The 27,445-nt window shown below is 52.3% G+C and overlaps 1 protein-coding gene across 1 annotated transcript in view; it reads right to left on the bottom strand.

Annotated features, from left to right (window-relative positions):
- The window catches only part of Ptgis (prostaglandin I2 synthase), a 42,216-nt gene extending 19,152 nt beyond the window's left edge, over positions 1 to 23,064 (bottom strand). Inside the window, exons 1-4 of the mRNA XM_004663874.2 lie at positions 22,788 to 23,064; positions 9,374 to 9,497; positions 7,210 to 7,388; positions 6,302 to 6,445 (exon numbers count right to left, since the gene is read on the bottom strand). Of these exons, the coding sequence (XP_004663931.1) occupies positions 6,302 to 6,445; positions 7,210 to 7,388; positions 9,374 to 9,497; positions 22,788 to 22,861 (521 nt within the window). The 5' untranslated portion in view covers positions 22,862 to 23,064. The remainder of the gene's footprint in view (positions 1 to 6,301; positions 6,446 to 7,209; positions 7,389 to 9,373; positions 9,498 to 22,787) is intronic.
- Positions 23,065 to 27,445: the final 4,381 nt, after the last annotated feature.

Consider the following 27,445-nt stretch of genomic DNA (forward strand, 5'->3'; position numbering starts at 1 on the left):
TGGAGTTCGTTTGCAGTGGTTAGAGGCGCTAGAGTGCCCATTCTCTTTCTCTCTTTTCCGTTCTCTATCTGCCTCTCTCTCTCTCTAGTAAGCAAATAAATTAAGTTAGATTTTTTTTTTTAAAGGCTGGAGAAATGGCTCAGTGGAGAAAGTGCTCAGAGCTCAAGCTAAGAGTACCCGAGTTCAATCCCCAGACTCTATGTAAACAGCCAGAAGCCACGATGGGTCTCTGTTCCCTGGAACACTGACTCCAGTGTTGATGGTGAGATGGTAGGAGGCGAATTTCTGGAAGCTCAGGGTAAGCCTAGCAAAGAACAGTAGAGTCAGAATCCAGAGCAGGGAAACCCTGCCTCACATGAAGGGCACAGTCAGAGGACTGACCCCAGAAATTGTCCTCTGACTTCCACACGTGTGCCCTGGCGTGAACATGCCTGCACTCACACACTCATACTCACACCCACTAATAAACAATAACAGGCTGTAGAGATGGCTGAACGGTTAAGGCACTTGCCTGCGAAGCCTAAGTACTCATGTTCAAGTCTCCTAGTCCCGTGTAGCCACACACAGCGGCATGCAATGTCACACATGTGCCACAAGGGGGCGCACGTGTCTGAAGTTCATTTGCAGCAGACCTAAGGTCCTGGTGCGCCCATTCTATCTTTCTCTCTCTCAAAAAATAAAAATACTGGGCTGGAGAGATGGCTTAGCGGTTAAGCGCTTGCCTGTGAAGCCTAAGGACCCTGGTTCGAGGCTCGGTTCCCCAGGTCCCACGTTAGCCAGATGCACAAGGGGGCGCACGCGTCTGGAGTTCGTTTGCAGAGTCTGGAAGCCCTGGCGCGCCCATTCTCTCTCTCTCCCTCTATCTGTCTTTCTCTCTATGTCTGCCGCTCTCAAATAAATAAATAAAAAATGAACAAAAAAAATTAAAAAATAAAAATAAAAATACTAAAAAAACAAGCAAACGATAACAGTTTCTCTGCAGTTGGGCAGATCCTGCAGTGAGGAGAGTCAGCAGACCAGAGGAACCGATGCTCAGAGGTGCCTATCAACCCGGGAGGGTCGGGAAGCAGAGTGAGTGTCTGAAGCAGGGGGTACTGTGACATCAAACACCGGAGGAGGGGAAGCCTCCCACGGCTGAGTGGGCATCAGCTGCTGGGGGAGGAGCACAGGGAAGGCTTCAAGAGACAGTGATCAGGAAGTGTGGACATTCTGCGACAGCGAGCAGCTGCAGCGTTGAGCAGCAGTGAGAGGCTGGTGAGGGTGGAGGACAGAGTGGTCAGGAGACGGTGTGAGCTGAGACCTCTGTCTCTGGAGAGGGCCCATCAGGCTTCCTGGAGGGAAAGGAAGGTGTTAGGGCAGCAAGCATAGCATGTGCACAGGCCATGGAGACAACCCTGGCCTGGCCAGAGTTGCCAGGTGTGTGGAATCTGAGTGGGGGGGGGGCAGAGGGCAGCGTAGGAGTGAGTGGTCACGGTGGGGCTGGGGTCTCAGTCACTTAGGGCAAGGAGGGGACTGAGTATGCAATGGTGGTTCAAGAGGCTGAGCTTAGTTGGGCCTGGTGATATAGGCCTGTCATCCCAGTTACTTGGGAGGCTGAGGCAGAAGAATCGTGAGTTCAAGGCCAGCCTGGGTAACACAATGAAATTTGACTGGAAATAAAAAGAGGGCTGTGGCCGGGCGTGTTGGCACACACCTTTAATCCCAGCCCTTGGGAGGCAGAAGTAGGAGGATCACTGTTAGTTCAAGGCTAGACTGAGATGACATAGTGAATTCCAAAAAATGAAAAAAAAATAGAAATGGATATAAATAAAAAGTAAGCACGGTTGGGTGAGGTGATGCATACTTTTAATCCCAGCACCAGAATCCCAGGCAGAAGTAGGAGGATCACTGTGAGTTCAAGACCAGCCTGGGACTACAGAGTGAGGTCAGCCTGGGCTAGAGTGAGACTCTACCTCAAAAAAGATAGAAAGAAGGAAAGGAAGGAAGGAAGGAAGGAGAGAAAGAAGAGAAGACAAACGAGGGCTGGGGTGTAACTCAGTAGCATGCATGAAGCCCTGGGTTCGCTGATGGGCTTGAGGGTCCCTCCTTGGGAGACCCGGCAAAGAACAGGGCCTGGCCAGGCTGGAAAGGATGAGCTATGCTGTGCGTCCGCACATGCAACCCTGCACACGCCCCCGCTGTGAGCGCACTTCCTCTTCCCCAGGAGCCGCTGCTCAGGGGAAACCTTTGCAATTCCAACTCCCTTCTGACGCTCCCTGAGCCCTGCCCCTGCTGCCGCCTCCCCATGTGGAAGGGGTTGGACCTGGGGACAGAGATGCCACTGAAGTCCCAGCCCTCTCCACCTCACTTCACGGCTCTCCTAGGAGAGGGTTTTGCATGCTGGGGAAGGGGAGAGCAGGATGAGGGAGGTGAGCTCTCCTTCACATCGTGCTGAGCTCTCGTTCACACCATGCTGAGCTCTCCTTCACACCGTGCTGAGCTCTCCTTCACACCAGGCAGCAGCAATAGGTTGGACATGAAGGTCGGGTAGGTGGAGGTGTGGGAAGATGGTTGATGGAGGACTATGTGGATGAGCAGATAGACAGATAAATGGATAGACAATGAGTGGAGAAAGGGATAGATTGGGGATGGGTGGGAGAAAGGATGGATAGATGGTGAGGGATGGACAGGAGATAGGTGAATGGCTAGGGAATGGGGGAATGAATGGGTGGATGGGTGGGTGGATGGACTGATGGACATGAGATGGATGGATGGATGGATGAGTGGATGGATATGGGTGGGTGGATAGGGAATGGGGGAATGGGGATGGGTGGGTGGATGTGGGATGGATGAGGAATGAAGGTATGGATGGATGGGTGGGTGGATGTGGGATGGATGAGGAATGAAGGTATGGATGGATGGGTGGGTGGATGTGGGATGGATGAGGAATGAAGGTATGGATGGATGGGTGGGTGGATGTGGGATGGATGAGGAATGAAGGTATGGATGGATGGGTGGGTGGATGTGGGATGGATGAGGAATGAAGGTATGGATGGGTGGGGGTGCATGGAAAGATGAATGGGGAAGGACAGGTAACTGGAAATGGACGTAGGTATGGATGAGCAAGGTTGGATGGATGGATGGATGTGTGTGGATACATGGGTGGGTAGATGCAGGTGTGGGTGGATAGGGGATGGACGTTAGTGATAAGTAGATGGGAAGAAGGATGGATGGCTGTGGGTGGGAGGGAAGACGGAGGGTAGACACATTGGAAAGATGGATTGATAAGTAGCATTAAATCCCAAGGGCTCTGATGAGTATGAAAGACAATCCCAGGTCGTCAGGATTCTGACCTGTGTCCTCCAGGCCACCATCTCGTCTCCCTTAGCCAGCCTTGGTTTCCGTACCCCCAGGGGGAGGGCGCTAACATGATTCCTCTCGCTGAGCTGAGGGAACCCGTCTTTCTTGAACATGTGGAGGGCTCATCCAGAGGCCAGCCTCGGCCCTCTTGAAGCCTTCCTTTCTTCTCTACCCTGGGCTGCTTCTCCTAGGGCCCCGGCCATGAAGCTCTGATGGCCCTGTGGACTCACGGCCCCTAGGTGGCGCTAGGTGCAGTTAAAAAAAAAAAAGCAGATCAAAGCCAGCTAACAGCACAGGGCGGCTAAGGGAGGTTCTGTGAGCAAGTGGCATTGCCATGGGCCACTCAGATGTGGAGGGCTGCATGCCCAGGCAAGGAAACAGAAAACACCAAAGCCCCGCAGGGGAGCTTGGCCTCTAGAGAGGCAGCCAGGGTCCCAGAAGGACAGAGTGGAAATTGGGATGTGGCTCTCAGTGAGGCAGGATCAACGAAGGACAAAGGAAGATTCAAGGGGTGGCTCACCACTATTTGGACTTCCAGTTCACAGGTGGCCACACAGGACTGCAGTGCCGAGCCTGGAAGTGGCCAGAACTCGGGCCAGGACCAGGCCCTGCAGGCACCCGTGTGGAATGACATCACAATCCCCCCACCGGGAGCCCGCCATCCCGCAGGGGCTCTCATAGCCCCTCCTTCTACCCACTGCCCCCTGACTGACTGCTCACCCAGAGCCCAACAGTGGCAGGAGCCAGGACTTGGGGGGGTCTAGGGATGAGGGTTCAGCCGTTCCCCTCTGGACTTTAGTCCTCATCCTAAATGACAGGTGGACCAGGTCATCATCCATCACCCAGGCCAGTGACAGCCGTGCTGTGTGCGCTCCACCTTGAGCACAGGGAGAAAGCGGGGGAGGGCGCGGGGGGTCATTTACATGCTGAAGGCATGCCTACGTTTCTCAGGGGCCAAGCCTGGCACCCAAACAAGGGACTGTGGGTGCATGCCTTAGGCTGTCCTGGTCTGCTTTCCCATCTATCAATTGGAGGCGTGAACTACCGTCTCATAGAGCTGTTGTGAACATCGAGTGCACACAGATGCACACATGTCACCCGAGTAGCCACACACCCACGTGTCCTTGATCGTGAAATGCACTGTACTATGCTTGAGAGGGAAGGGTGGCGAATTAAATGTCTTTTTTTTTAACTTTTTATTTTTTATTTTTGAGGTAGAGGCTCACTGTAGCCCAGGCTCACCTGGAATTCACTATGTAGTCTCAGGGTGGCCTCGAACTCACGGCGATCCTCCTACCTCTGCCTCCTGAGTGCTGGGATTAAAGGCGTGTGCCACCACACGCGGCCTCATTTATTTATTTATTTGTTATTTAAAAAAATATATTTATTTATTTATTTATGAGAGAGAAAGAGACAGAGAATGGTGCACGCCAGGGCCTCTAGCCACTACACATGAACTCCAAACACATGTGCCCCCTTGTGCATCTGGCTTACGTGGGTCCTGGAGAATTGAACCCTTGTCCTTAGACTAAGGATTTTCCCCAGTCCCCCATTTATTTATTTTGAGAGAGGGAGAGAGAAAGAGGTATATATATATATAAAGAGACAGAATGGGTGTGCCAGCCACTACAAAAGAACTCCAAATGTATGTACCACCTTGTGCATCTGGCTCACATGGGTACTGAGGTATCAAACCCGGGTCCTTAGGCTTTGCAGGCAAGTGCCTTAACCGCTAAGCCATCTCTCCAGCCATGGAACTATCCTTAACATGGCTCCTCCCTCCTTGCCCATGCCCACCATCTTCCAAGTCCCCACCACGCAGTTAAAAGCATTCAGCTGGGGCTGGAGAGATGGCTTAGCGGTTAAGCGCTTGCCTATGAAGCCTAAGGACCCGGTTCAAGGCTCGAGTCCCCAGGACCCACGTTAGCCAGATGCACAAGGGGGCGCACGCATCTGGAGTTCGTTTGCAGTGGCTGGAAGCCCTGGCGCGCCCATTCCCCCCCACCCCCATGTGCCTCTTTCTTTGTCTGTCACTCTCAAATAAATAAATAGAAAAAAAAAGTGTTCAGCTGGTCCCTCTAACCCATCCCCGGCAGTCACGTGCATTCTCCCACTCACCCTGGTCCAGGCCACCGCTGCCCTTCAGCAGGATGACTACCGAGAGGAAATGGCGCCCCTCTCGCCCACACCCCCACCCGCAGCCCAGGGAGCACTAAACCTTCCAGCTGGATCGTGCTGGACCCGGGCCTAAGCCCCGCATGGGGTCACAGGTGCTGCGACGACACATCTCGGCTTTTCACAGCTTCAAGGTTCTGTGAGGCCTGCTTCCACAGTCTTCTCTCGCCTGTCACCACGTTGCCCTTCCGCCCCTCTGTGGCAGCCACACACGCCTTCTGGCCTGCTTCTTCCCGCCCCAGGGCCTTTGCACTTGCCATTTCCTCTGCCCAGATCCTGGCAGAGTGAGGCCTCATCTCCGAGGCTAAAAGTGCCCCCCAAATGTTAGCACCCCTCTCCGGACCTCTGTCATTGTGTCATCACTCTCTGCCATGAGGACTCATCCGCCCACAAATCCCCGCTGTGTCTCCCAGGCTGAAAGACAGCGCAGCTGAGGAAACACGCTTTTATGACTTGTTTACAAACTCCGGTCAAGGTCAAGGCCCCTGGTCGGTCTCTCAAGCATCTCTTTTGCTAGCCTGTGAGACCTAAAACAAAAACCCACGTGCCCCGCGAAGCTTGGCTTGACTTCCTCCTCTCTGGGTGACCCACGGGGCCCTTTTCCAGCCAGTTCTGCTTGTCGGGACAAGCTGTGTCAGTGGAACTTGGTGTGTGTGTGGGGGGTCCCACGTGTACAATGCTCTTCCCGCAGCCACACCGTGTGCCCGGTCCCCTTGAGCATGGTGCATGGCGGATGTAGGTCGCGGGCTGGGCCGCCACCACGTGAGCGAGGAGGTCATGGGCTCACCTGAGCAGAGAGTTGTAGGAGAAGTCAAAGAGGCCCGTCTCGTGCCAGCCTCCACCTGCTTCCGTGGAGTCGCCCAGCAGGACGGTGCAGAGGTTGGCATACATGGCATCCGTGAGTGCCTGGAGGTCTCTGTGTAGGAGTGTCCTGTGGCCAGCAGAGAGTGGGGACATGTGCACCCACAGTCACCCTCCCCCACCCCGCTCACAGACCTCAGGGTCCCAGAGCTCATGTTCCCCGCCGGAAACTGGGACTTGCAGGAGACTGGCTGAAATCGATGATGTCATGATTGCAATCAAGACAAAAAGACCAAGAACCAAGACAAAAAAAAAAAACAAAAACACACCACGTATGCGTTAGGCATAAAAGTCCTAGGTCACAGGAGTAACAGTTGCCATATGACACCTGATTTGCTATAGGGACCCTCAGGGACAGAGAGGGAAGTGAGTGGCCCGCGGTCACAGAGCAGTGGGCAGAAAGCACCTGGGGTGGAAACGCGGTCAGCGCCATCCCACATTCTGAGCTCTTGGCCACAGCGTCTGTCCCTACCTGGTGCTTGAACTTTTGGACAAGGGACCCGGGGGCTTCTGAATGCAGAGGGGCTAAAAAGCCAACTCCTTCTCCTGAATTCTGAATTTAGAAGGAGACCTGCTTGCCCTGGCGACAAAGTCCTGGACTGGAGACGGTCCCCGGGGCGTGTGAGGCAGCAGTGAGGAGCTGTACTGGCCTCCACATTGCAGTCCCACCCAAAGGCAAGACTGAAGATGTGACCGGGGCTGAGTGGCCCCTGCGTGCCTGGGCAGAGATCTAGGCCGCACAGGGCAGCAAGTGACGGAGTGTAGCCAAGGGGCGATGCCCGGCCTGTGTTCAGCGCCACAGGCATCCACCGTGGCCCACTGTCCAGTACTCACGGTTTCATCCTGGCCTTTTCCTCACTGGGGCTAAAATGTGGAAGCTGCACGTCGAAGATCCTCTCCATGAGGAAGATGGCGTAGGGGTGGAAATCCAGCCTTGTGCGGGACTCCCACACCACTGTGTCATAGGAATGTGGGTCCAGGAGGACAGTGACATACCTGCCCCCCACCAGCACCTGGGGGAGAAGCAGATGCATGGGAACCGCTGCAGACCCCAGTGGTCAAGAGTTCACACTCCAGGGAGGTGCTGTCCCACGAGGCACTTAGCAGCCAGTATTCTCACCTACCCCTCCCAGCCTGTGACGTAGGGAGGGACTGTCATTGACCCATCTACAGCCACAAAAGCAAGGTTGGGGAAGGGATAGTGTGCCCAAGATCTGCCGCTGAGGAGCAGCAAGGCCAAGACTGAAAGTCGGTGCTTTTCTGAATTCAAAGGCTGTAGTGAGGCCGCGTGGCACAGACCTATCTTTCCCGCTGCTCGGGAGGCTAAGGCAGGAAGATGGTAAGTTCAAGGCCTGCCTAGGCTATGGAGCAAGTTCAAGGCAATCCAGGGCAACTTAGTGAATGGATAGATGGATAGAAGAAAGAAAGCATGAATAAAAAAGGAAGAAAGAATAAACGAAGGAAGAATAAATAGAAGGGCAATGGAAGGAAGGAAGGAAGGAAGGAAGGAAGGAAGGAAGGAAGGAAGGAAGGAAGGAAGGAAGGAAGGAAAGGAGAGGAGGTGTTCAGTAGATGCCAGTGCAGAGCCTGAGCTGAGTGAACAGACGGAAGGACACTCAGTGAATCTCGCCAGGGTAGGTGGGCAGGGACAAGTTGGTTGGAAATGATATGAATGAATGCTGGGAACTTGGGTAACAAGATGCTAAATAGATATCAGGCAGCTGCCTGAAGGACCAGTGCTGGAAGCTGGAGGCATGATGGGAGGAGGTGGGTGATGGGTGCTTGAGAGGGTGTGATGGACACATGGGTGGGTGGAGGGTGGTGGGCGATGGGTGTGAAGGGATGGGTGGATGAAGACAGAAGTACACAGAATAGACAGACCATGTTAGATATTGAATGGACAGATGGGTGAGTGTTGGGTGGTGGTAGATGGGTAGATAAATGGAGAAATGATTGTGAAAATTGACTCCAGGAATGAGAGCCAGGTGGATGGGTGTACACAGAAAGACAGGTAAGTGGATGGTAGAGGTATGACAGTTAATCTTGTCAACTTGCCTGCATTGAGGAATGCCTAGGGTGTGTTCTAGAGAGAATAGATCACTCTGGGGCTCTCATCTAATCAGTGGATTAATCCCTTCAAGGTGGTGACCAGGGACCTAACAGGGGCAGTAGGTCACAGGGATGTGTCTGTGGGGCAGTACCCCATCCTGGCCTCTCCCTCCCCGCCCTCTCAGCTTCCTGTCTGCAAGAAATGAACACAATGGGCTGGAGAGATGGCTTAGCTGTTTAGACGCTTGCCTGAGAAGCCATGTTCAATTCCCCAGGACCCAAGTAAGCCAGATGCACAAGGCGCATCTGGTGTTCATTTGCAGTGGCCGGATGCCCTGGTGCACCCATTCCCTTTCTTCCTCTCTGTCTCTTTCTCTCTCTCTCTCAAATAAATAAATAATAAAAATAAAATAAAAATTAGAAAAGAAGTGAAAATGAGCTCTGTCACAGGTTCTACAGTTCTGCCCACAAGCATGGGGCCGAGTGACCGTGGACAGAACCCTCTGAAACTGAGCAGAAAACGTCCTTCCTCCCTTGAGTCGTCTGCTGGGCATTTTGGCCCCAGTGATGAAGAAGTGACTACCACAGATGGAGGTGAACTGTGAATGAACAGTGGCGGATATTAGGATGGACGGCGGCTGGAAAGATGCTGCATAGACGGCCGGGAAGCAGATGTTAAGGGGAAGACAGATGGCGGACAGATACCTGGAAGCTGAAGGGTGGCAAGTGTTGGGCCGACCTTAGGTGCCTGCCAGCTCCATGCTGGGAGACACTACAGGAGCAGCGCTCAGAGAAGCACTGGGGGGTACCGAAGGACAGAAAGCAGGTGACAGATGGGCAGTTAATGGGTGCTAAGGAGTTGGCATCCAAGGGTCCCGTAGTGAGCTGGCTCTCCAGTTCTCCCCCTCCCCACCAGCACCCCCTCACCTGCCACCGCCCAGGCACTCACAGTAAACACGTCCCCATGCTTCTGCTTCATCCGTGTGAGGAAGCCAGCAGCGTCTCTGCCGAAGTCCAGGGCGTGGCCCAGCCAGGGGATGCTGCCCAGGTCCAAGGGAGGCTCGCCAGGTCTCCTGCAGAAGCCGCAGTCGTTATGACGGTGCCACAAAACAAGGAAAGGGACAGGTAGTGCCAGCCAGGCACGCGAAGCCCTGGAGGTGGGAGGCTGGGACGCAAAGACACCTGAAAGAAGATCTCTCCAGGAAGAGAGAAGAGCAGAGGTCCCGAGGTCCGGTCTTGTGGACGGAAAGGACAGATGCCCAGGGTGGACTGACAGGAGCAAAGAGAAACGGGTGCGGCCAGAGAGACCCCACAGTCGTGGAGGCAGCTGTGAGAGCATACTTGTTTTGTTTTTCAAGGTAGGGTCTCACTCTTGCCCGGGCTGACTGGGAATTCACTCTGCAGTCTCAAGATGGCCTCGAACTCACAGCGATCCTCCTACCTCTGCCTCCCGAGTGCTGGGATTAAAGGTGTGCGCCACCACGCCCGGCACGAGAGGAGACATTTTGTGTCAGGTGGGAGCCGTGAAGGAACCAGATTGGAGGAGGTTTGCAGGATGCTTTTGGTTGCTAGGGAGGGAACGGACTAGGGGCAGAGACTCGGGGTGCAGGCAATGTCTGCTCCACAGTGTGGGTGCACATTCTCCCTGCAGGCCGGAGAACCCTCCAGCACCCAGTGGTAGAAATACACAGAGCTGTCTGAGCCAGCGTGGGTTCCGGTCATCTCACACATCCTTTCCTACGCAAGGGACAGAAGAGGTCACGGTTTGGGTGACAGAAGATGGCAGGGCTCAAGTGTCATCTCTGTCTGACTCCCCTCACGGCCTGAGCACACTGGTTGATTCAGCCCAGGGTGGGAAGGTTATGTGCGACACAATGTCACAGGGTTCTGAAAGAACGAGTGGATGGACTTGAAGCTACGAGGGAAGACAGAATGGAAGATGAGCCTCGACCCCCCTCCACAGAGTGGGCAGCGGGGACGGTGCTGAAAACCGCTTTCTCTCCCTCCTGGCCTGTCGTAATGAGGGGTGGGGGCGGGCAGGGCTATTCCTGGTGACAAGATTCAAAGCAGAAGATGTGGCACAAGGGAGGATCCCTGCTGCTGGCTTTGAGAACAAGGAGGGTCTCTACTGGCAATAGGCAGGGAGAGAGGAGCGGACTCCTCCGCACTGCCTCCATGGTGAGCTGGGGTCTGGCTGTTGCAGGGACGGGGTTCTTACAAAGCACAGCTGATGGCCTCCCCAAGAAGCCCGGGGGGAGGGGGGGAGCCGGGGCTGTGGGCTAGGGAAGTCACATGAGTGTCATGGTGAGAGACTCACTACACTATGCAACTCCCCCTCCCGGGAGTGCCTGAGACTCTGGTTAGGACCCCACTTCAGACTTAGGCAAAGGCACAGAGGTGCAGAGGGCCCCCGACACCCACCTGCTGTCTGAATGTAGGAATGAATGAGCAAATGAATGAATGGACGAGTGTGTGACTCATCACAGCCCCTCCTCCCTCAATGACTCATTTGCTCACCAAACTTTAACCATGAGGCAGCCAATGGCCTGTGCGCTGCCAATGCAGCGATTCAGCAGGGAGCCCAGCAGATGGGCCCCTAAGCTACATCAGAATGAAGAGTGACAAGGGAAATAAAGGTGACACACTTGAGGGAGGATCACAGATTTTGAGACCAGCCTGGATTACATACATTCTTAACATATTTTATTTATTTATTTGAGAGAAAGAGGCAGAGAAAGAATGAGCACACCAGGGCCTTCAGCCACCGCAAACGAACTCCAGACGTGTGCGCCTCCTTGTGCATCTGGCTTACGTGGGTCCTGGGCAATCAAACCTGGGTCCTTTGGCTTTGCAGGCAAAAGCCTTAACTAAGCCATCTCTCCAGCCCTGAGGTGTTGTTTTAAAACACACACACACACACACACACACACGAGGGCCTAGAGAGATGGCTCAGGGACTTAAAGGTGCTTGCTTGGTAAAGCCTGCAGGCCCAGGGTTCAGTTCCCCAGCCCACACAAAGCCAGACACACAAAGTGGCATATGTGTCTGGAGTTCGTTTGCAGGGGCAAAAGGCCCTGACATGACCATATGTTCTCTTTCTCTTTCACATAAATAAAATAAATAGGTGGAGCATGGTGGTGTACACCTTTAATCCCAGCATTCAGGAGGCAGAGGTAGGGGGATCTCTGTGAGTTTGAGACCACTCTAAGACTAGAGAGTTCCAGGTCAGCCTGGGCTACAGCAAAATCCTACCTCAAAAAACCAATAATAATGATGATGATGATGATCATCATCATCCAGGCTGGAGAGATGGCTTAGTGGTTAAGGCGCTTGCCTATGAAGACTAAGGACCCATGTTCTACTCTCCAGATCCCACATTAGCCAGACCCACAAAGGTGAGGCAAGTGCAAGGTCACACACGCCCACTAGGTGGCGCAAGCATCTGGAGTTCAATTGCAGTGGCTGAGGCTCTGGCACACCAATTTTCTGTCTCTCTCTAAAAATAAGTAAATCAATAAAATACAATAAATAGGGCATGGGATTGGAGAGATTGCTCAGCAGTTAAGGTGCTTGCCTGCAAAGCCTAAAGATCAGGGTTTGATTCCTCAGTACCCACATAAAGTCATACACACAAAATGGCACATTCATCTGGAGTTTGTTTGCAGCAGCTAGAGGCTCTGGTGTGCCCAGTCTCTCTCTCTCTCTCTCTCTCTCTTTCTCTGCTTGCAAATAAATAAGATAAGAAACACAGGGGCTGGTGGTGTACAACTCAGAGGTAGAGCACTTGCCTTCCATGCACAAGGCCCTAGGTTCAAGCCCCTGAACCTGCACTGCCAAAGAACAAAAAAACCACCAGTAGATAAATAACTGTGAAAAGGAAAAAAAAGATGTGAACAGAAAATTCTCCATGAACAAAAAAAGTTCTCCAAAGAAGCCCCAATGGCCAGTGAGCAATGGAAAGCCACCCAGCACCCTCAGTCACTGGGGAAACCCAAACCCACCACTGGGTACGATTTTCTACACCCACCGGGAAGGCGGCAGTAGAAACATGAATTTGGGGGGCTGGGGAGGAGCACTTGCTGTGAGAACAAGAGGGCGCCAGTTCTAGTTTGATCTCTAGCGCAGGAGGCTCTCCAGGGCTCGCTCGTCAGCCAGGGTGACTGAAAACGGCAGCTCCAGGTCCAGAGAGAGACTCTGTCTCCAGAAAACAACATGGAAGAGCCATGGAGGACACTCGATGTTCTCCTCTGGCCTCTGCACACATGCGCATGGGATGCATGTATGTGCACAGACATGTGTACATACCACACACACACACACACACACACACATATACACCGCATACATACAGCATCCACAATATCCCCCCAAATTTTTTTGTGTGTTTGGATGTTTTTATTGCCGGATGTGGTCACACTTGCCTTTAACCCAGCACTCGGGAAGCTGAGGTAGGAAGATTGCCATGAGTTTGAGGCCAAACCTCAACTACACAGTGAGTTCCAGGTCATCTTGGGCTAAAATAAAACCCTACTTCCAAAAATATATATATTTATTTACTTGAGGGAAGGAGAGAGAGAGAGTATAGGCGAGCCAGGATCTTTTGCCACTGCAAATGAACTCCAGACACATGTGCCACTCTGTGCATCTGGTCTTACATGGGTCCTGGAGAGCCGAACTCAGGCTGTAGACTTTGCAAGCAAATGCCTCTAGCCAGTGAGCAATCACCCCAGCCCCCCAATTTTTTAAGTGTTTGCAAGGATGTGTAAGAATGGGAACCTATATTGGCATGTGTAGGGCTGTGGCTGCTTTGTTAAAAAATATATTTTATTTTTGAGCCGGGTGTGGTGGCGTATGCCTTTAATCCCAGCATTTGGGAGGCAGAGGTAGAAGGATTGCCTTGAGATCAAGGCCACCCTGAGACTACAAAGTGCATTCCAGGTCAGCCTGGGCTACAGCAAGACCCTACCTTGACAAACAAAAAGGGCTGGAGAGATGGCTTAGCAGTCAAGCGCTCACCTGTGAAGCCTAAGGACCCTGGTTTGAGGCTAGATTCCCCAGGACCCATGTTAGCCAGATGCACAAGGGGGCGCACGTGTCTGGAGTTCGTTTGCAGTGGCTGGAAGCTCTGGCGCGCCCATTCTCTCTCTCACTCTTTCTCTCTCTGTCGCTCTCAAATAAACAAAAAAAAAATTTAAAATATTTTATTTTGGGGCTGGAGAGATAGCTTAGTGGTTAAGGTGCTTGTCTGTGAAGCCTAAGGACTCAGGTTCTAATTCCCTGTACCCACATAAACCAGATATGGTTGGCACATGCATTTGTAGTTCATTTGCAGTGGCTAGAGGCTCTGGTGCACTCATTCTCTCTCCTCTCTCTCTCTCTCTCTCTCTCTCTTTTTTCTTTTTTTGAGGTAGGCTCTCACCCTAGCCCAAACTGAGCTGGAGTTCACTATGTGGTCTTAGGGTGGCCTTAAACTCATGGTAATCCTTCTACCTCTGTCTTCCAAGTGCTGGGATTGAAGGTGTGCACCACCACACCCAGCACATTCTTTCTCTATATATATATTTGCCTCTTTCCCTCTCTCTCAAATAAATAAATAACTATAAATATATTTGAGAGAGAGACAGGTAGAGAGAGAGAGGAAGGGAGAGAATGGGTATGCTGGGGCCTTCAGCTACTACAAATGAACTCCAGACGCATGTGCCACCTTGTGCATCTGGCTTATGTGGGCACTGGGGAATTGAATCCGGGCCCTTTGGCTTTGCAGGCAAGCCCCTTAACCACTAAGCCATCTCTCTAGCCCCTGTGGCTGCTTTTAAAACCAGTCTGGGGCTGGGGAGATGGCTCTGGTGTCCCATGCCCTTAACCCTGGCACTTGGGAGGCAGAGGTAGGAGGATCACCATGAGTTCAAGGCCAGCCTGAGACTACATAGTGAATTCCAGGTCAGCCTGGGCTACAGCAAGAGCCTACCTTGAAAAACCCCACCAACCAACCAAACAAACAAACAAAAAATCCCAGTCTGGTAGTTCCTCAGCTAAAGAGAGTCACTACATGGCACAGGAACCAAACCCACGAAGTGGAAACACACATTGACACACACAGGTGTGTTCATGACTGTTCACAGCAGCCTTGTTCATAACAGGAACCAGGTAGACACAACCCAGTGCCCACTGAGAAGTGACAAGATCAACCAGATGTGGTTCTGCCCATGCCACGCTCTATATTCAGCCATGGAAAAGGCTAAAGTGAGGGGCTGGAGAGATGGCTTATCGGGTAAGGCTCTTGCCTGTGAAGCCCAAGGACCCTTGTTCATCTCTCCAGATCCCACATAAGCCAGAAACACACAGTGATGCAAGCGCGCAAGGTCACACATGAGCACAAGGGGGCGCACACGTCTGGAGTTTGTTTGCAGTGGCTGGAGGCCCTGGTGCACCAATTCTCTCTCTCTCATTAAAAAAAAAAAAAGGCCGGGTGTGGTGGCGCACACCTTTAATCCCAGCACTCGGGAGGCAGAGGTAGGAGGATTGCCATGAGTTCAAGGCCACCTTGAGACTTCATAGTGAATTCCAGGTCAGCCTGGGCCAGAATAAAACCCTCCCTCAAAAAACCAAAAAAAAAAAAAAAAAAAAAGACTGGAGTGGTAATTCATGCTTCCACATGGAGGAACCTGCTGCAAGACACACTGCTAAGTTAAAGAAGTCAGACACGGGGCTGGAGAGATGGCTTAGTGGCTAAGCGCTTGCCTGTGAAGCCTAAGGACCCCGGTTCGAGGCTCGGTTCCCCAGGTCCCATGTTAGCCAGATGCACAAGGGGGCGCACGCGTCTGGAGTTCGTTTGCAGAGGCTGGAAGCCCTGGCACGCCCATTCTCTCTCTCTCCCTCTATCTGTCTTTCTCTCTGTGTCTGTCACTCTCAAATAAATAAATTAATTAAAAAATATTTAAAAAAAAAAAAAAAGAAGTCAGACACAAACTGCCACAGGCCGCGCGCTTCCAACTTTCACGGAATGAGGACGGCCACCAGGACAGGAACGGACAAGTGGGGTGCAGACAGCAGAAGGGAGAACGGCTGCTAATGGGTTCAAGGTTTCTCGGCAAGGTGAGAATGTTCTGAAATTAGTGGTGAAGGCGTTCAACCTTGTGAATATACGCTTGAAATGGGTGAATGTGACGGTACGTTAATCCATGTCATAAAGAAAAAAATGTCAAGGGCCGGGGCGTGGTGGCGCACGACTTTAATCCCAGCACTGGGGAGGCAGAGGCAGGAGGATCATTGTGAGTTCGAGGCCACCCTGAGACTCCATGGTGAATTCCAGGTCAGCCTGAGCTAGAGCAAGACCCTACCTCGAAAAAAAAAAAAAGACAGTGGGCGGATGACTCACAGGTGGTCAAGGAGGGTATCCCCAGGGAGAGTCCGTGTGAAAAGACTTGAGGGATGAGAAGACTCTGGAAGGATGGCGAGAGCGTTCTATAGGTGAGGGGACGGCAACTATAAGGGCCCTGGGGAGGCAACACGCTGAATGGGATTTTCAAGACAACAGGAGCTGGTGGCCAGAGTGGAGATGATACAGGTGACACGTAGGCGATGATGTCAGAAATGAGCATGCGGACCCGAAGGCCAAGGTGAGAGTCCGGCTTCTATGTCAAATGTGATCGGATCCAGCGGAGGCTTTGAAGCACACAAGGAGCCAGGAAGTGACGTGACTGTTTTCACAGGGTGGCAACAGACAGGTAAGAGGAAGGAGGATGGCGCCAGGAGACTCTGATGACCACCCAGGAGAGCGGGCTTGGCATCAGCTGCCCGGCTTCCAGAGCAGAGGGCTTCTGCTCACATTGTCCAGGATAGAAACTTGCTTCCTTCCACCTTCCTGCCCTCCCCTGCTCCCTACTCTCCCATCTGCCTGGCCACCAGCAACTCCCACAGGGTAAAATGGGGGCGGACAGGATGACCAGGACTGGGGGTGGGGGGGACGGCGAGAAGACAGAAGCAGACCCAGAGAGGGTGTGAAGAGACAAGAAATGTCTCCCGCCGGGCGTGGTGGCGCACGCTTTTAATCCCAGCACTTGGAGGCAGAGGTAGGAGGACTGCCGTGAGTTTGAGGCCACCCTGAGACTCCATAGTGAATTCCATGTCAGCCAGAGCTAGAATGAGACCCTATCTCGGGGCGGGGGGGGAATAAAAGCGTCTTCCCCCACCAACCTGCCTCTGAGCTGTCATCTGAGCCCAGCCTCTAGGGGCCCAGAGGAGACTTGGAAAGCCAGGACGAGGTGGAGTCATCAGGAGCTACGAGTGACCTTTCTTTTCCCCATCACTCAGAAGTCTGAACTAAGATGTCATGGATGTACCTACCACACACCCTGACACCTCATCAGCCGGGGCCAGAATCTGGGGAGACAGGACCCAGAGCAGCAGATCTCGCCTGAGCCTGAACTTGGTCACCACACTTCCTGGCTTCAAATCCCAGCCATACTGCTTGCCAACTTAGGACTTTGTTGCTCTCTGCCTCAGTTTCGTGGTCTGTAAAATGGCAGGAACAACAACTGTGGACCCTGCCAGGCTGCGACCAGGGCAGAGAGGGTTCTGGGGCACCTACGAGAGCCCTGACATCTGGTAGCCAGGAGCACCTTGGAAGAAAGACCCAGAAGCCTCCCAGGTGCCCAGTGACAGAGCATCAGCCACTGTCTCTTTGCTTGGTAGCAGCCACTGACAGGCGGAGCCTCATGCGGGGAGCACAGGCGGAGCACCTTGCCCAGGAACCACGTGACTCACCCCCTGGCCCTGTGAGGAGTAGCTCTTGCCAACAAGCTCATTTTACAGAGGAGGAAACTGAGGCACAGAGGGGTTGCTGCGCTTATCAGGGACCTGCAGAGAGGCCAGGTTTGTAACCAGGCAGACTGAATGCCAGCCCCAGGCTCCTGATGCTCCCCAGGTCTCTCCCCTGGCGAGCATTTGCACCCCCACTTTGCAGCTAAGGAAGAGGAGATCCTGAGCGAAATCAGCAACTGGTCCACACGCACAGCCTTCAGCGGAGCTAGGGGCTTCTGGGCCTTGCCCCACAGCGGGGCGCCCCAGCCAGCCAGCTGTTATTTCTGGCAAGTTCCCTCTTTCCCTCAGGGAAGCCCAAGGAGACTGCGGAACAAAGGCAGGAAGCTGAAGCCCAGACTCTAACCACCCCCCACTCCCACCATGTGGCAGGCCGCTCCCCCTGCGCAGGACCCCAAGCCAGCCGGGGCCAAAGCCGCATTCCCAGGCTGACTCAGTCTGCGGACGGGGCAGGGAGAGGTTCTATTTCAGAGCCTGCGGTCTCCGCCTTGCCCACAGCCCACACTCACTTTTACTTTTTTGAGGCTCTTCCAGGCCTGGGAGATGTGGGTGGGGAGGGAAAAGACATGAACTTGACCCTCCCTTCCCAGGATCCTGCCCACCAGGCTCTTACTGCCCGTTCATCCACGTTCATCCACGTTCGAATACCGAGACACCCTTCTGCCCCAGTGTTAATTCCTACCAGATGGGAGGTCTCTAAGACCCCCCCCACACACACACACCTTCTCTGTGGCTCTTTCTCTGTCCCTCCCGGAGCCTCTGTGGAGCAGGGGAGGGGGGAGAAGAGGGGTGTCACCCACATCCCCCCCCCCCCCCCCGCAGCTCCTAGCAATAGGACCCTCTCAAAATGGATATGCCAAGACAGCAGGGGTTTAATGTTCACACACAGGATGGGAGGCTGCTCAACCTCTCTGTGCAGCTTTCAGCTGAGCCCAGTGGGAGGCCCTGGGAAGGTTTTCAGGGGAAGAGAGTGCAACTGAATTCTGCTCAGCTGGAATGACCTGAGCTTCATCAGTGAATGGCTCCCCTCTAAAGACTGCGGCGATGACATAAAACTAGAGAGCCAGTTTAACGCAGTCTCCCCTGGGGCTCACCAGTAGGCTTCCATGGGTCTCTATCTGTCAACAATGGGGGGGAGGGCTCTATTCTTTTACATACTGCTTCCCCCACCTACTGCTTTCTTTGTTAGAGAAAGCACGTGCCTGGATAGAAACTTTCTTACTCTGGTTTATGTTTCCTGCTTTTGAAACAGTCAGATTACTAATCAACATTACAAAAAAAAAAGGGGGGAACAGGAGACTGGAGAGATGGCTTAGCAGTTAAGGCACGTGGCCGGCGAAGCCTAGGGACCCATGTTCCACTCTGCAGATCCCAGGTAAGCCAGGCACAAAGGTGAGTCAAGCACAAGGCTGTACATGCCCACTAGGTGGCGCAAGCATCTGGAGTTCAATTTCAGCGGCTGACCACCTGGTGTGCCAATTCTCTCTCTTGCTGGTGCTCACTCCCTTAAATAAAAAAAAATAAAATAAAATAAAAACAGGACTGGGGAGATTGCTCAGTGGTTAAAAGTATTTGCCTGCAAAGCCTGCTGGCCTGGGTTCATTTCCCCACTATCCACATACAGACAGATGCACAAAGTGGATCTGGAGTTTGTTTGCAAGCAGTAAGAGACCGTGGTATGCCTACACTCACTCTCTCTCTCTCTTTCTCCTTTTCTCTGCCAAGAAATAAATAAATAATAAAAACATCTTTAGGGCTGAAGAGATGGCTTAGCGGTTGAGGCGTTTGCCTGCGGAGCCAAAGGACCCAGGTTCAATTCCCCAGGACCCTTAGCCGGATGCACAAGGAGGCACATGTGTCTGGAGTTCATTTGCAGTGGCTAGAGTCTCTAGCGTGCCCATCCTCTCTCTCTCTAGCTCTCTTCTCTCTATCTCTCTCTGCTTGCAAATAAATAAATAAAATAAAATAATAAAATTTTTTAAAAAAAATGTTTAAAACAACAGCTGAGGAAGCCCTATGGTACACAGAAGGGCTAGAGGGAGTGCTGAGGCCTGGGGCTAGAAAGGATTGCACTTCCCTGTCCAGGAAAACATGGCTACATCTTCCCATCTTCACCAGAAGCTGAAAACGTGAAGTTCTGCATATCATTTGCTCTGTCTTGGTACCGAGTTGTACTAGCCTGACCCATCAGGGGCTAAACCAGAAATCGGAACCCCATTTGGTGACTTCTGGTTTCTGTGTGTTAAGAGTGACACCAATTTGTTCCGGCCCCAAATCCTGCCTCCTGCAGGACCCACGCCAGGCCCTGAGGCCCGAGAATCCTTCCTGTGGACCCCCAGCAATAGGTCCTCCCACCCAGAGATGGCGCTCAACACCCCTGGCCCAAAGAAGAGCAGACACTCGGCTTGGTAAGTATCTGAGGACTGAGCATACTTCTGCAAGCCACCTGAGTACTGATGGGGAAACTGAGGCCCAGAAAACAAGATTGAACTGGTTCCTACATGGCAGGTCACTGGCCTCTGAGAGGCCATCCCGGAAGCTCCCAACTCCAGCTCCCAGCACTCCACACTGTCCCGGGGAGGGGTGGGAACACTTGCTAGACAGGGCTTTGAAATTCTTCCCATAAATGCAGAAATTTGAATTTGAACAGGAAAGCACAAGCCAGTGACAGGCAGGTTTTACCTTGAGAGGCTCATAGAATTGGATTTCTTTTTTCTTTTTCTTTTTAGAAAGAAAGATTAGGTGTTCCCAGGGCCTCTAGCCACTGCAAATGAACTCCACATGCATGTGCCACCATGTGCATCTGGCTTATGTTGGTTCCGGGGTCTTGAACTGGGGTTCTTAGGCATTACAGGCAAGCACCTTAACTGTGAAGCCATCTCTCCAGCCTGGCATTGGGATTTTCATTGTCTTTTGATTCATTCTGAAATATTCAGGGACGAAAGATGACATCTGAATTTTTTTTGTGTGTGTTTGGAGTCTCCTCTTCCCCTTCCTCCTTCTTGCTTGTTTGTTGTTTTCAGGCAAGGTCTCATGAGTTCTAGCCTATCCTGGCCTTGAACTCACAGTGATCTTCCCACCTCAGTCCCCCCAAGTGCTGGGATTACAGGCCTCCACCAGTGACTCTCAAATCAGAATATGGACATGGCTTCTTTTTTACACCATTCATTTTCTGCACGGTTGAATCATAACTAAGAAGTTTACAAAGTTTTTTTATGCTGGAGGCAGACACACTTACTGACCTCTCCTAGTAAAATAAATATACATACATATATATGTTTATTATTTTTTTCTGGGACAAGTGTGGATTTGGAGACTGACTGCATTGGAATATACTTTTTGTGTGATTTTAGGAGAGTCACGTAACCTCTTCAAGCCTCAACTGTCTGGTCTGGTAGGGGCTCTGAAAACACCCCCTCGGGATTTGGTCAGGAGAAAGGAATGGAACAGGGCGGGGGGGGAGGTGCGTGTGGGGAGAGCCTTGCATATTTCCACCCAAACCGTGGGTCACTGTGTACGCATGTCTGTTTCCAAAACCTGACTAACTGTTGTTCCTTAAGACTTTTCGGCTTGTGTCTTAAGCCTTATCTGCTTAAGGTCACAGGATTTGAAGATTTTTGAGCTGTCTGGTCAGCGGTGCAAAATGAGGGAGAGCAAGGATTCATCTTTCCTGAAAATTAGAACTTCCGAGGTTCAGAGTTTTAATCATGACAGACCCTAAGCAGGTCGCTTGATCTCTCTCAGCCTCAGTTTCCTCATCTGTAGAGTGGGGGTAGCCACATGCTCCCCTACCCTGGACAAGATGTAAAGAAAAGTGAGATTAGGGGCCTGAATTTAGGTTCCCAATGTCCCTCTCAGGGGCCACAATATCATCCACCAGCTGCCACTGGCTCCATTGCCATAGGCTCTCTCAAGCCCCCTCAATGACCCAGCTGCCCACAGATATACAAGCCAAAGGCTCACCCTGAAATAAATGCGTGTTCAGGGTGATAGTCAGCAAGCTTCGGCCCAAACAGCATTGTGGGGGTGTTCCTCCTGCCCAGCAGCTCTGTTGGGCCAGTCACCATCACCCTAACTTCAAACACTGGGAAACTAGGGCAGAGAACAATAATGTGTCCCTTAGGGTGGGACCTCCCCTGCAAGAGGAAGACAGGTGTCTAGGTGTCCTGTGTCCCAGAAGGCCCCAGGGGGATGGCCCTGCAGGCAAATGACAGCATATGGTCTAATATATGGAAAATGTTCGAAATAACCAAAAAGTCCATCACAAGGGACGGAAACAAAACGAGGTGCTCGCTCCGTCACTTATCTCCACGGGACACCAGGAAGGGATTTTTAAATCTAAAATCTGGAGTGAGGAAAACAGCTGTACAAGCCTGAGGAAAACACCCCGACTCGGCACCCACCGAGAAAGCCCCCGGATTTAGGGAAAACACCCTTTTCCTTGGGAGGAATGCTTTTTTCCCCCCCTCTCCTTTCTATTCAGGCGGATGATTGAATACATAGTTTGAATTTGCACCTGGAAAAGTGCCTAGAGGGTGAAGAAAAATACAGTGAGCTTATTGTTGGAAAACTCAACTCGCATATTGTTTGAAAATTAAAGTTCCCAGGGTTTCTGGAGTTTTCGGGCGCTCTAATGTAAACACACACGCACGCGCGCGCACACACACACACAACCCTGGATTATCACACACCCTGAGTATGAAAGCTTAAGTATGAAAACATCTGGGGAGGTGGAGAAACCAAGACAGCTACAGGCAATGTGGTGGCCAGGACCAGATCCTGGATGTTAACTGACAAGACCAAGGCAATCCCAGAAAGGTCTGAAGTCCGGCTAACAGCCACAGCCAGGGCAGATTTACAGGAGTAGCAAGTCTCCCCCTAAGACCGTGCATCGCTCACTGAAGAAGAAAACAGCGATGTGAGGAAGTTTGACGTCTTTTTTGGCCTGTCTTTGCAACGTTTCTGTAAATCTCAAACTAGTCTCAAATAAGAAAGTGTATTTTATTTTATTATTGCTATTTTAATCTGGAAAGTTCCACCCTACGTGAGCGACCAGAGTGGCCTAGACAGTCTGGAAGGGTGGGGTGGCTAGAAGGGACGTTAGAAGGCTTCAGTCCTATCTACCACAGGGTTCGTGCTTGTTTTAAGACAAATGCACCCTGATATTCCTTGTACACTTCAAATTAAGGTTGAGATATTTTACAAAGAGAAGAACTACCACTAGGATTCCTTTAACTCCTAAATCACAGATTCCTCCTGGGGCAGGAAAAACTTTTCAGGAACAAGGGTCCTGGCTCTACCCTGTCCAGGCTGTGGGACCTCAAGGGAGGGGGCGTCCTTGGCTGGCCTCAGTTTCTCCCCTGGCAGACGTTACAATGCTGAGCCTGGGACCCCCACTTCACCGCAGGAGCTGGCTGGTCCCCGGCCTCAGCGCCGGGTCGGGATGGATGAGGATGGAGCCCAGGCCAGGAGAGATGGGGAAGAGCGGGGACCCAGAGGATGTCCCTGCCCACCCCCTCCCGGACCACGGTGGGGACACTCACCGCGCGCGCCGGCGGGTCAGCAGCAGCAGCAGCAGCAGCGCGGCCAGCAGGCCGAGGAGCGCGGCCCAGGACATGGCTGGTGGCCGTGCGCGCGGTCCCGGCCACCGCAGGTACTCACCGCACCCGGCCCGCCCCCCGCCCCAGCCCCGGGGGCTGGCCTGGAAAAGGAGGATGGGGGGAGGAGCAGGGAGGGAGGACGCGTGGGAGGAGGGAGAACTGGGGAGGCGTACTCCCTCCTTGAGATAGAAAGAGGCGATGCAGGGGGAGGCGAGGCTAGGAGGGGACAGAGAGGACATGTGGTGGGGGGGGTAAAGGAAGGCTTTCCCGCCACATTCCTCCGGAACAGGCTCCCCAGCCCAACCCCCACTCACTCCGACCTGCATTTTTCATCCTGTTGGGCAAGAATGCTGGGGCCACCCAGGACTGCCCTGAGCCCTCGGGGCTCTTCTGGGCTGTGGCCACTCTACTGGGCACTCGGGGATCCGCACCCTTACTTACTTGTACAGCCCTTAAAGGTGGGTTCCAGAGAGACATCCATTGACATCCTGGGAGGCCTCGGACGTGTGGGTTAACATCCAGAGCCCAGGTTCTTATCTGGAGACAGGGGCGTCAATGGTGTCCCTTACCTGAGGATTGTTTTGAGGTAGTCATGACTGTCAGGGTAAAGGGTCTGCAGAGTGTCCTCTGCTTGGCACAGGTGCTTAAAAACATTGGGGCCATCTGAAGCTGTGATCCAGGAGGCCTGGCTCTCGCCCTGGGTCTCCCAGAAAGCTCCAGTCAGTGGTCTGCCCAACTGCTACGCTTCTACCTGCATCTCCATGCAGTCCAGTCTCCCCAAAATAGCAGAAGGAGCCTACAAGAAGGAGGGGTGGTGGCGCACACCTGCAACCCCAGCAGTTGAGAAGCAGAAGCAGGAGGATTCAGACTTCAAGGTCAGCCTCAGCTACACAGTGAGTTTGAGTCCAGCCTGGGCTCCATGAGACCCTGTTGCCAAAACACCCTGAGAAAGGGCTGGGGAATAGGTCAGCAGGTAAAGCACTTGCCGTGCAAGCATGAAGACCCGAGTTCAAATCCCCAGAACCCGTGAAAAAGTGCAGAGCTTTGTGGCTCACACCTATAATCCCAGTGCTGAGGAGTCAGAGGCAGTGGGTCCTTTGTCTCACTGGCTGCCTGCTCTAGCCGGATCAGGTGAGTCCTGGCTTCAAGTGAGAAGCTGTCTCAAAGAGCAAGATGGAGAGCAATCGAGGAAGACAACTAAAATTGACTTCTGACATCCCACATGTGTGCATGTGCATACACACACACACACACACACACACACACACACACACACAGAGACAAGCAAAAAAATAAAAGTATCTACCAGAACTTTCCACACAACCTGTCTCTGGACCTACTCCTCACTCAGACACAACCAAACAAAGCCCCCAAGGACCAGCCCATCCTCTGCTCACTTTGTCCTCCACTCTGGCCACACTGGTCACTCTGTCCCTCCCCAGAGGAGCTAATCTTACTGTAACTGGACATTCAGGGTCCAGAACCCATTGGTGTGGACCCCCCCCCTCCGTGTATTCCAGAAAAGACAGGGAACAGAAATTGGTAAAGGAAAGTAGGTTTATTTACAGTTTAGCCAATCTGAGAAGAAGAAGTTCATTTCTCTCCTGCGTGCCTGTGGCTGTCTTGGAATTTTTGAAAGTGAGACAGAAGACCAGATGGCAAGTAGATTTAGCTGGGAGACAGTTCTGTCAGGTCTTTTCCAGGGACCCAGTTGTCTGCACTGGCTGTTCTCGGCATGAGGGCGCTATCGTTTTACAAGTGACACTATTCCATGTCCCCTCTTTCTTTATCCGAGCTTCTGTCTTGAAGGATTTGAGGTGTTGTGCTTTCTGGTTGGATTGGTGTGAAAATTCCCTAGCCATGCCCGTGTCTGAAATGAGCTAGCTTCTGGCAAATGTGCCCAAGAGCTCTCTCTCTCTCTCTATATATATATATATATGTGTGTGTGTGTGTGTGTGTGTGTGTGTGTGTGTGTGTATACATATATATGTGTATAATTTATTTATTTGAGAGTGAGAATGGGCACACCAAGGCCTCCAGCCACCACAAACAAACTCCAGATGCATGTGCCACCTTATGCATCTGGCTTAGGTGGATAGTGGGGAACTGAACCTGGGTCCTTTGGTGCTGAAGGCAAATGTCTTACCCACTAAGCCACCTCTCCAGCCCCTTCTTTATCTTTGTGTGTGTGTACACCCTATGCTCACACAGAGGTCAGAGGAGAAATTCGAGTTCCACTCCTATCAGGCTTCTGCTTGTTTCTTTGAGACAGTCTCTCGCTGAACCTGGAGCTGCCTGCAAGTCCCAGCACTCCTCCAGTCTCCCTACAGGACTGGGGTTACAGGTATGACAGGACTGGGGTTACAAGCGTGTGTGGCCACGCCCGGGGCAGTGCAGACCTTGATGCTTGCACAGCAAGCTCCTGTCACAACCGCTGGGCCATCTCCCAGGCCCCAAGCTCTTCCTTATAAGTTCTCGGCCTCAGCTCTTTCGGAAGGGCTGGTACGAGTGACGATTCATTACTGATGTCCTCAGATTCCGGGCTGGTTTTGCCTCTGGCTTTATATCACACTTCCTCCCTCGTCTCTGTACAATTTCGGAAGGCATAGCTGCTTACTCAACCCTTTTTGCCAGGGTGAGATTCTTTTTCCCTGGTTGGAACAAGAGGAAGTGGCAGGCGGGGACCAGCGCCAAAGTCGGCTCTTGCCCGAAATTCAGCAGCAGAGAGATCTGAAAGGAAGGGCTCTTAGGCTGGGCTTACCTAGAAGCTATACTGAACTTTTCTTTCTTTCTTTCTTTTTTAAAATTATTTATTTATTTGAGAGTGACAGACAGAGAGAGAGAGAGAATGGGCGCGCCAGGGCCTCCAGCCACCGCAAACAAACTCCAGACGCGTGCGCCCCCTTGTGCATCTGGCTAACGTGGGACCTGGGGAATGGAGCCTTGAACCAGTGTCCTTAGGCTTCACAGGAAAGCGCTTAACTGCTAAGCCATCTCTCCAGCCCCCTGTTCTGAAATTTTCAAGCCTATTCAATCAGGTGGAAGCTTCTGTGTTGCCGCACATGGCCAGAGTTCTTTGTCTGAAAGCCCGCTAACATCTTTCTCTCTACTTTTCCCCTTGAAGGTCAGCTTTCACTGGGACTCCTGCCGGGGTGATTGAACACACTAACTTTGTAACTGAAAGAGGTGCTCTTGGGCTGGGGAGTTGGCTCAGCAGTTAAAAGTTGCTTGCTTGCAAAGTCTGCTGGATTGGGTTGGCCCAGGGTTCGATTCCACAGTACCCAGGTAAAGCTAGGTGTTCAAAATGGCACATGCATTTGGAGTTTGTTTGTAGCCCTGGCACACCCGTTCATTCATATTCTCTCCCCCCTCTCTCGCTTTCTCCCTGCTTGCAAATAAGTAAGTTAAAAAAAAAAGTAAACAGGTGGGCTGGAGAGATGGCTTAGCAGTTAAGGCACTCGCCTACAAAGCCAAAGGACCCAGATTTGATTCCCCAGGAATGACTTAAGCCAGATGCACAAGATGATGCATGCATCTGGAGTTCATTCGCAGTGGCTGGATGCCCTGGTGCGCCCATTCTCTCTCTCTCTCTTCCTTTCTCTTCCTCTCTGTCCCTCTCTCTGCCTTTCTCTCTCTCTCAAATAATAATAAAGAGGTGGGCTGTATGTTTGTTTGTTTATTTGTTTATGCATATGTGTGTGTATCCAGGGCCTCTTGCCACTGCAAACGAACATTAGACATGTGCACTGTTTTTTGTGTCTGGCTTTACATGGGTACTGGGGGAATTGAACCCAGGTTGGCCGACTTTGCATGCGAGTGCCTTTAACTGCTGAGCCGTTTCCCGAGCCCCGAGGTGAGGTTTTGTTCCCCTTCTCGGAGCAGAATTTCAACAGGCAGCAGCTACAAAGCGTCCCAAGTGCTCCAAGCCAAACCAAGGAAGGCGCAGCAGCTTAGAGCCCTGTCTAGCTGCCGGCTGCGCAGAGCACCTTAGCAGGGCTCGCTGGGCCAGCGGCGTTTCAGCTTCTGAACACAGAGTAGCATTCTCGGAACACACAGGCTTGGCATATCTCATTCATTTGTGTTCAGAAGTGATGCCGGCAAGGCTGATGATGATGGTGCACACCCGGAATCCCAGCATCCTGGAGGCTGAAGCAGAAAGATCAGGAGTTGAAGGCCATCCTTGGCTACATAGTGATTTCCAGGCCGGCCTGGGCTACACGAGACTATAGCTATCAAATAAGTGATCATAATATAATTAGGGGCTGGGCGTGGTGGCACACGCCATTAATCCTAGCACTCTGGAGGCTGAGGTAGGAGGATCTCTGTGAGTTCAAGGACAGCCTGAGACTACAGAGTGAGTTCTAGGGGGGCAGGGGGTGTGGCTTAGTGGTAGAGCCCTTGCCTAGCATGGCAGAGGCCCTGGGTTCAATCCCCAGCACATCCACAAAAAAATAAAGAGGGAGACAGAGTGAGTTCTAAGTCAGCCTGGGCTAGAGTGAGGCCCTACATCGAAAAAAAAAACCCTGATAATAATATGATTAGTAACTTGCATGCAAAGAAAAACTGCTATTTCTGAGTATAATATGGCTACCTGCTGGAAA

The sequence above is a fragment of the Jaculus jaculus genome, chromosome 8 (genome assembly GCF_020740685.1).
Source record: "Jaculus jaculus isolate mJacJac1 chromosome 8, mJacJac1.mat.Y.cur, whole genome shotgun sequence".
Taxonomy (NCBI): domain Eukaryota; kingdom Metazoa; phylum Chordata; class Mammalia; order Rodentia; family Dipodidae; genus Jaculus; species Jaculus jaculus.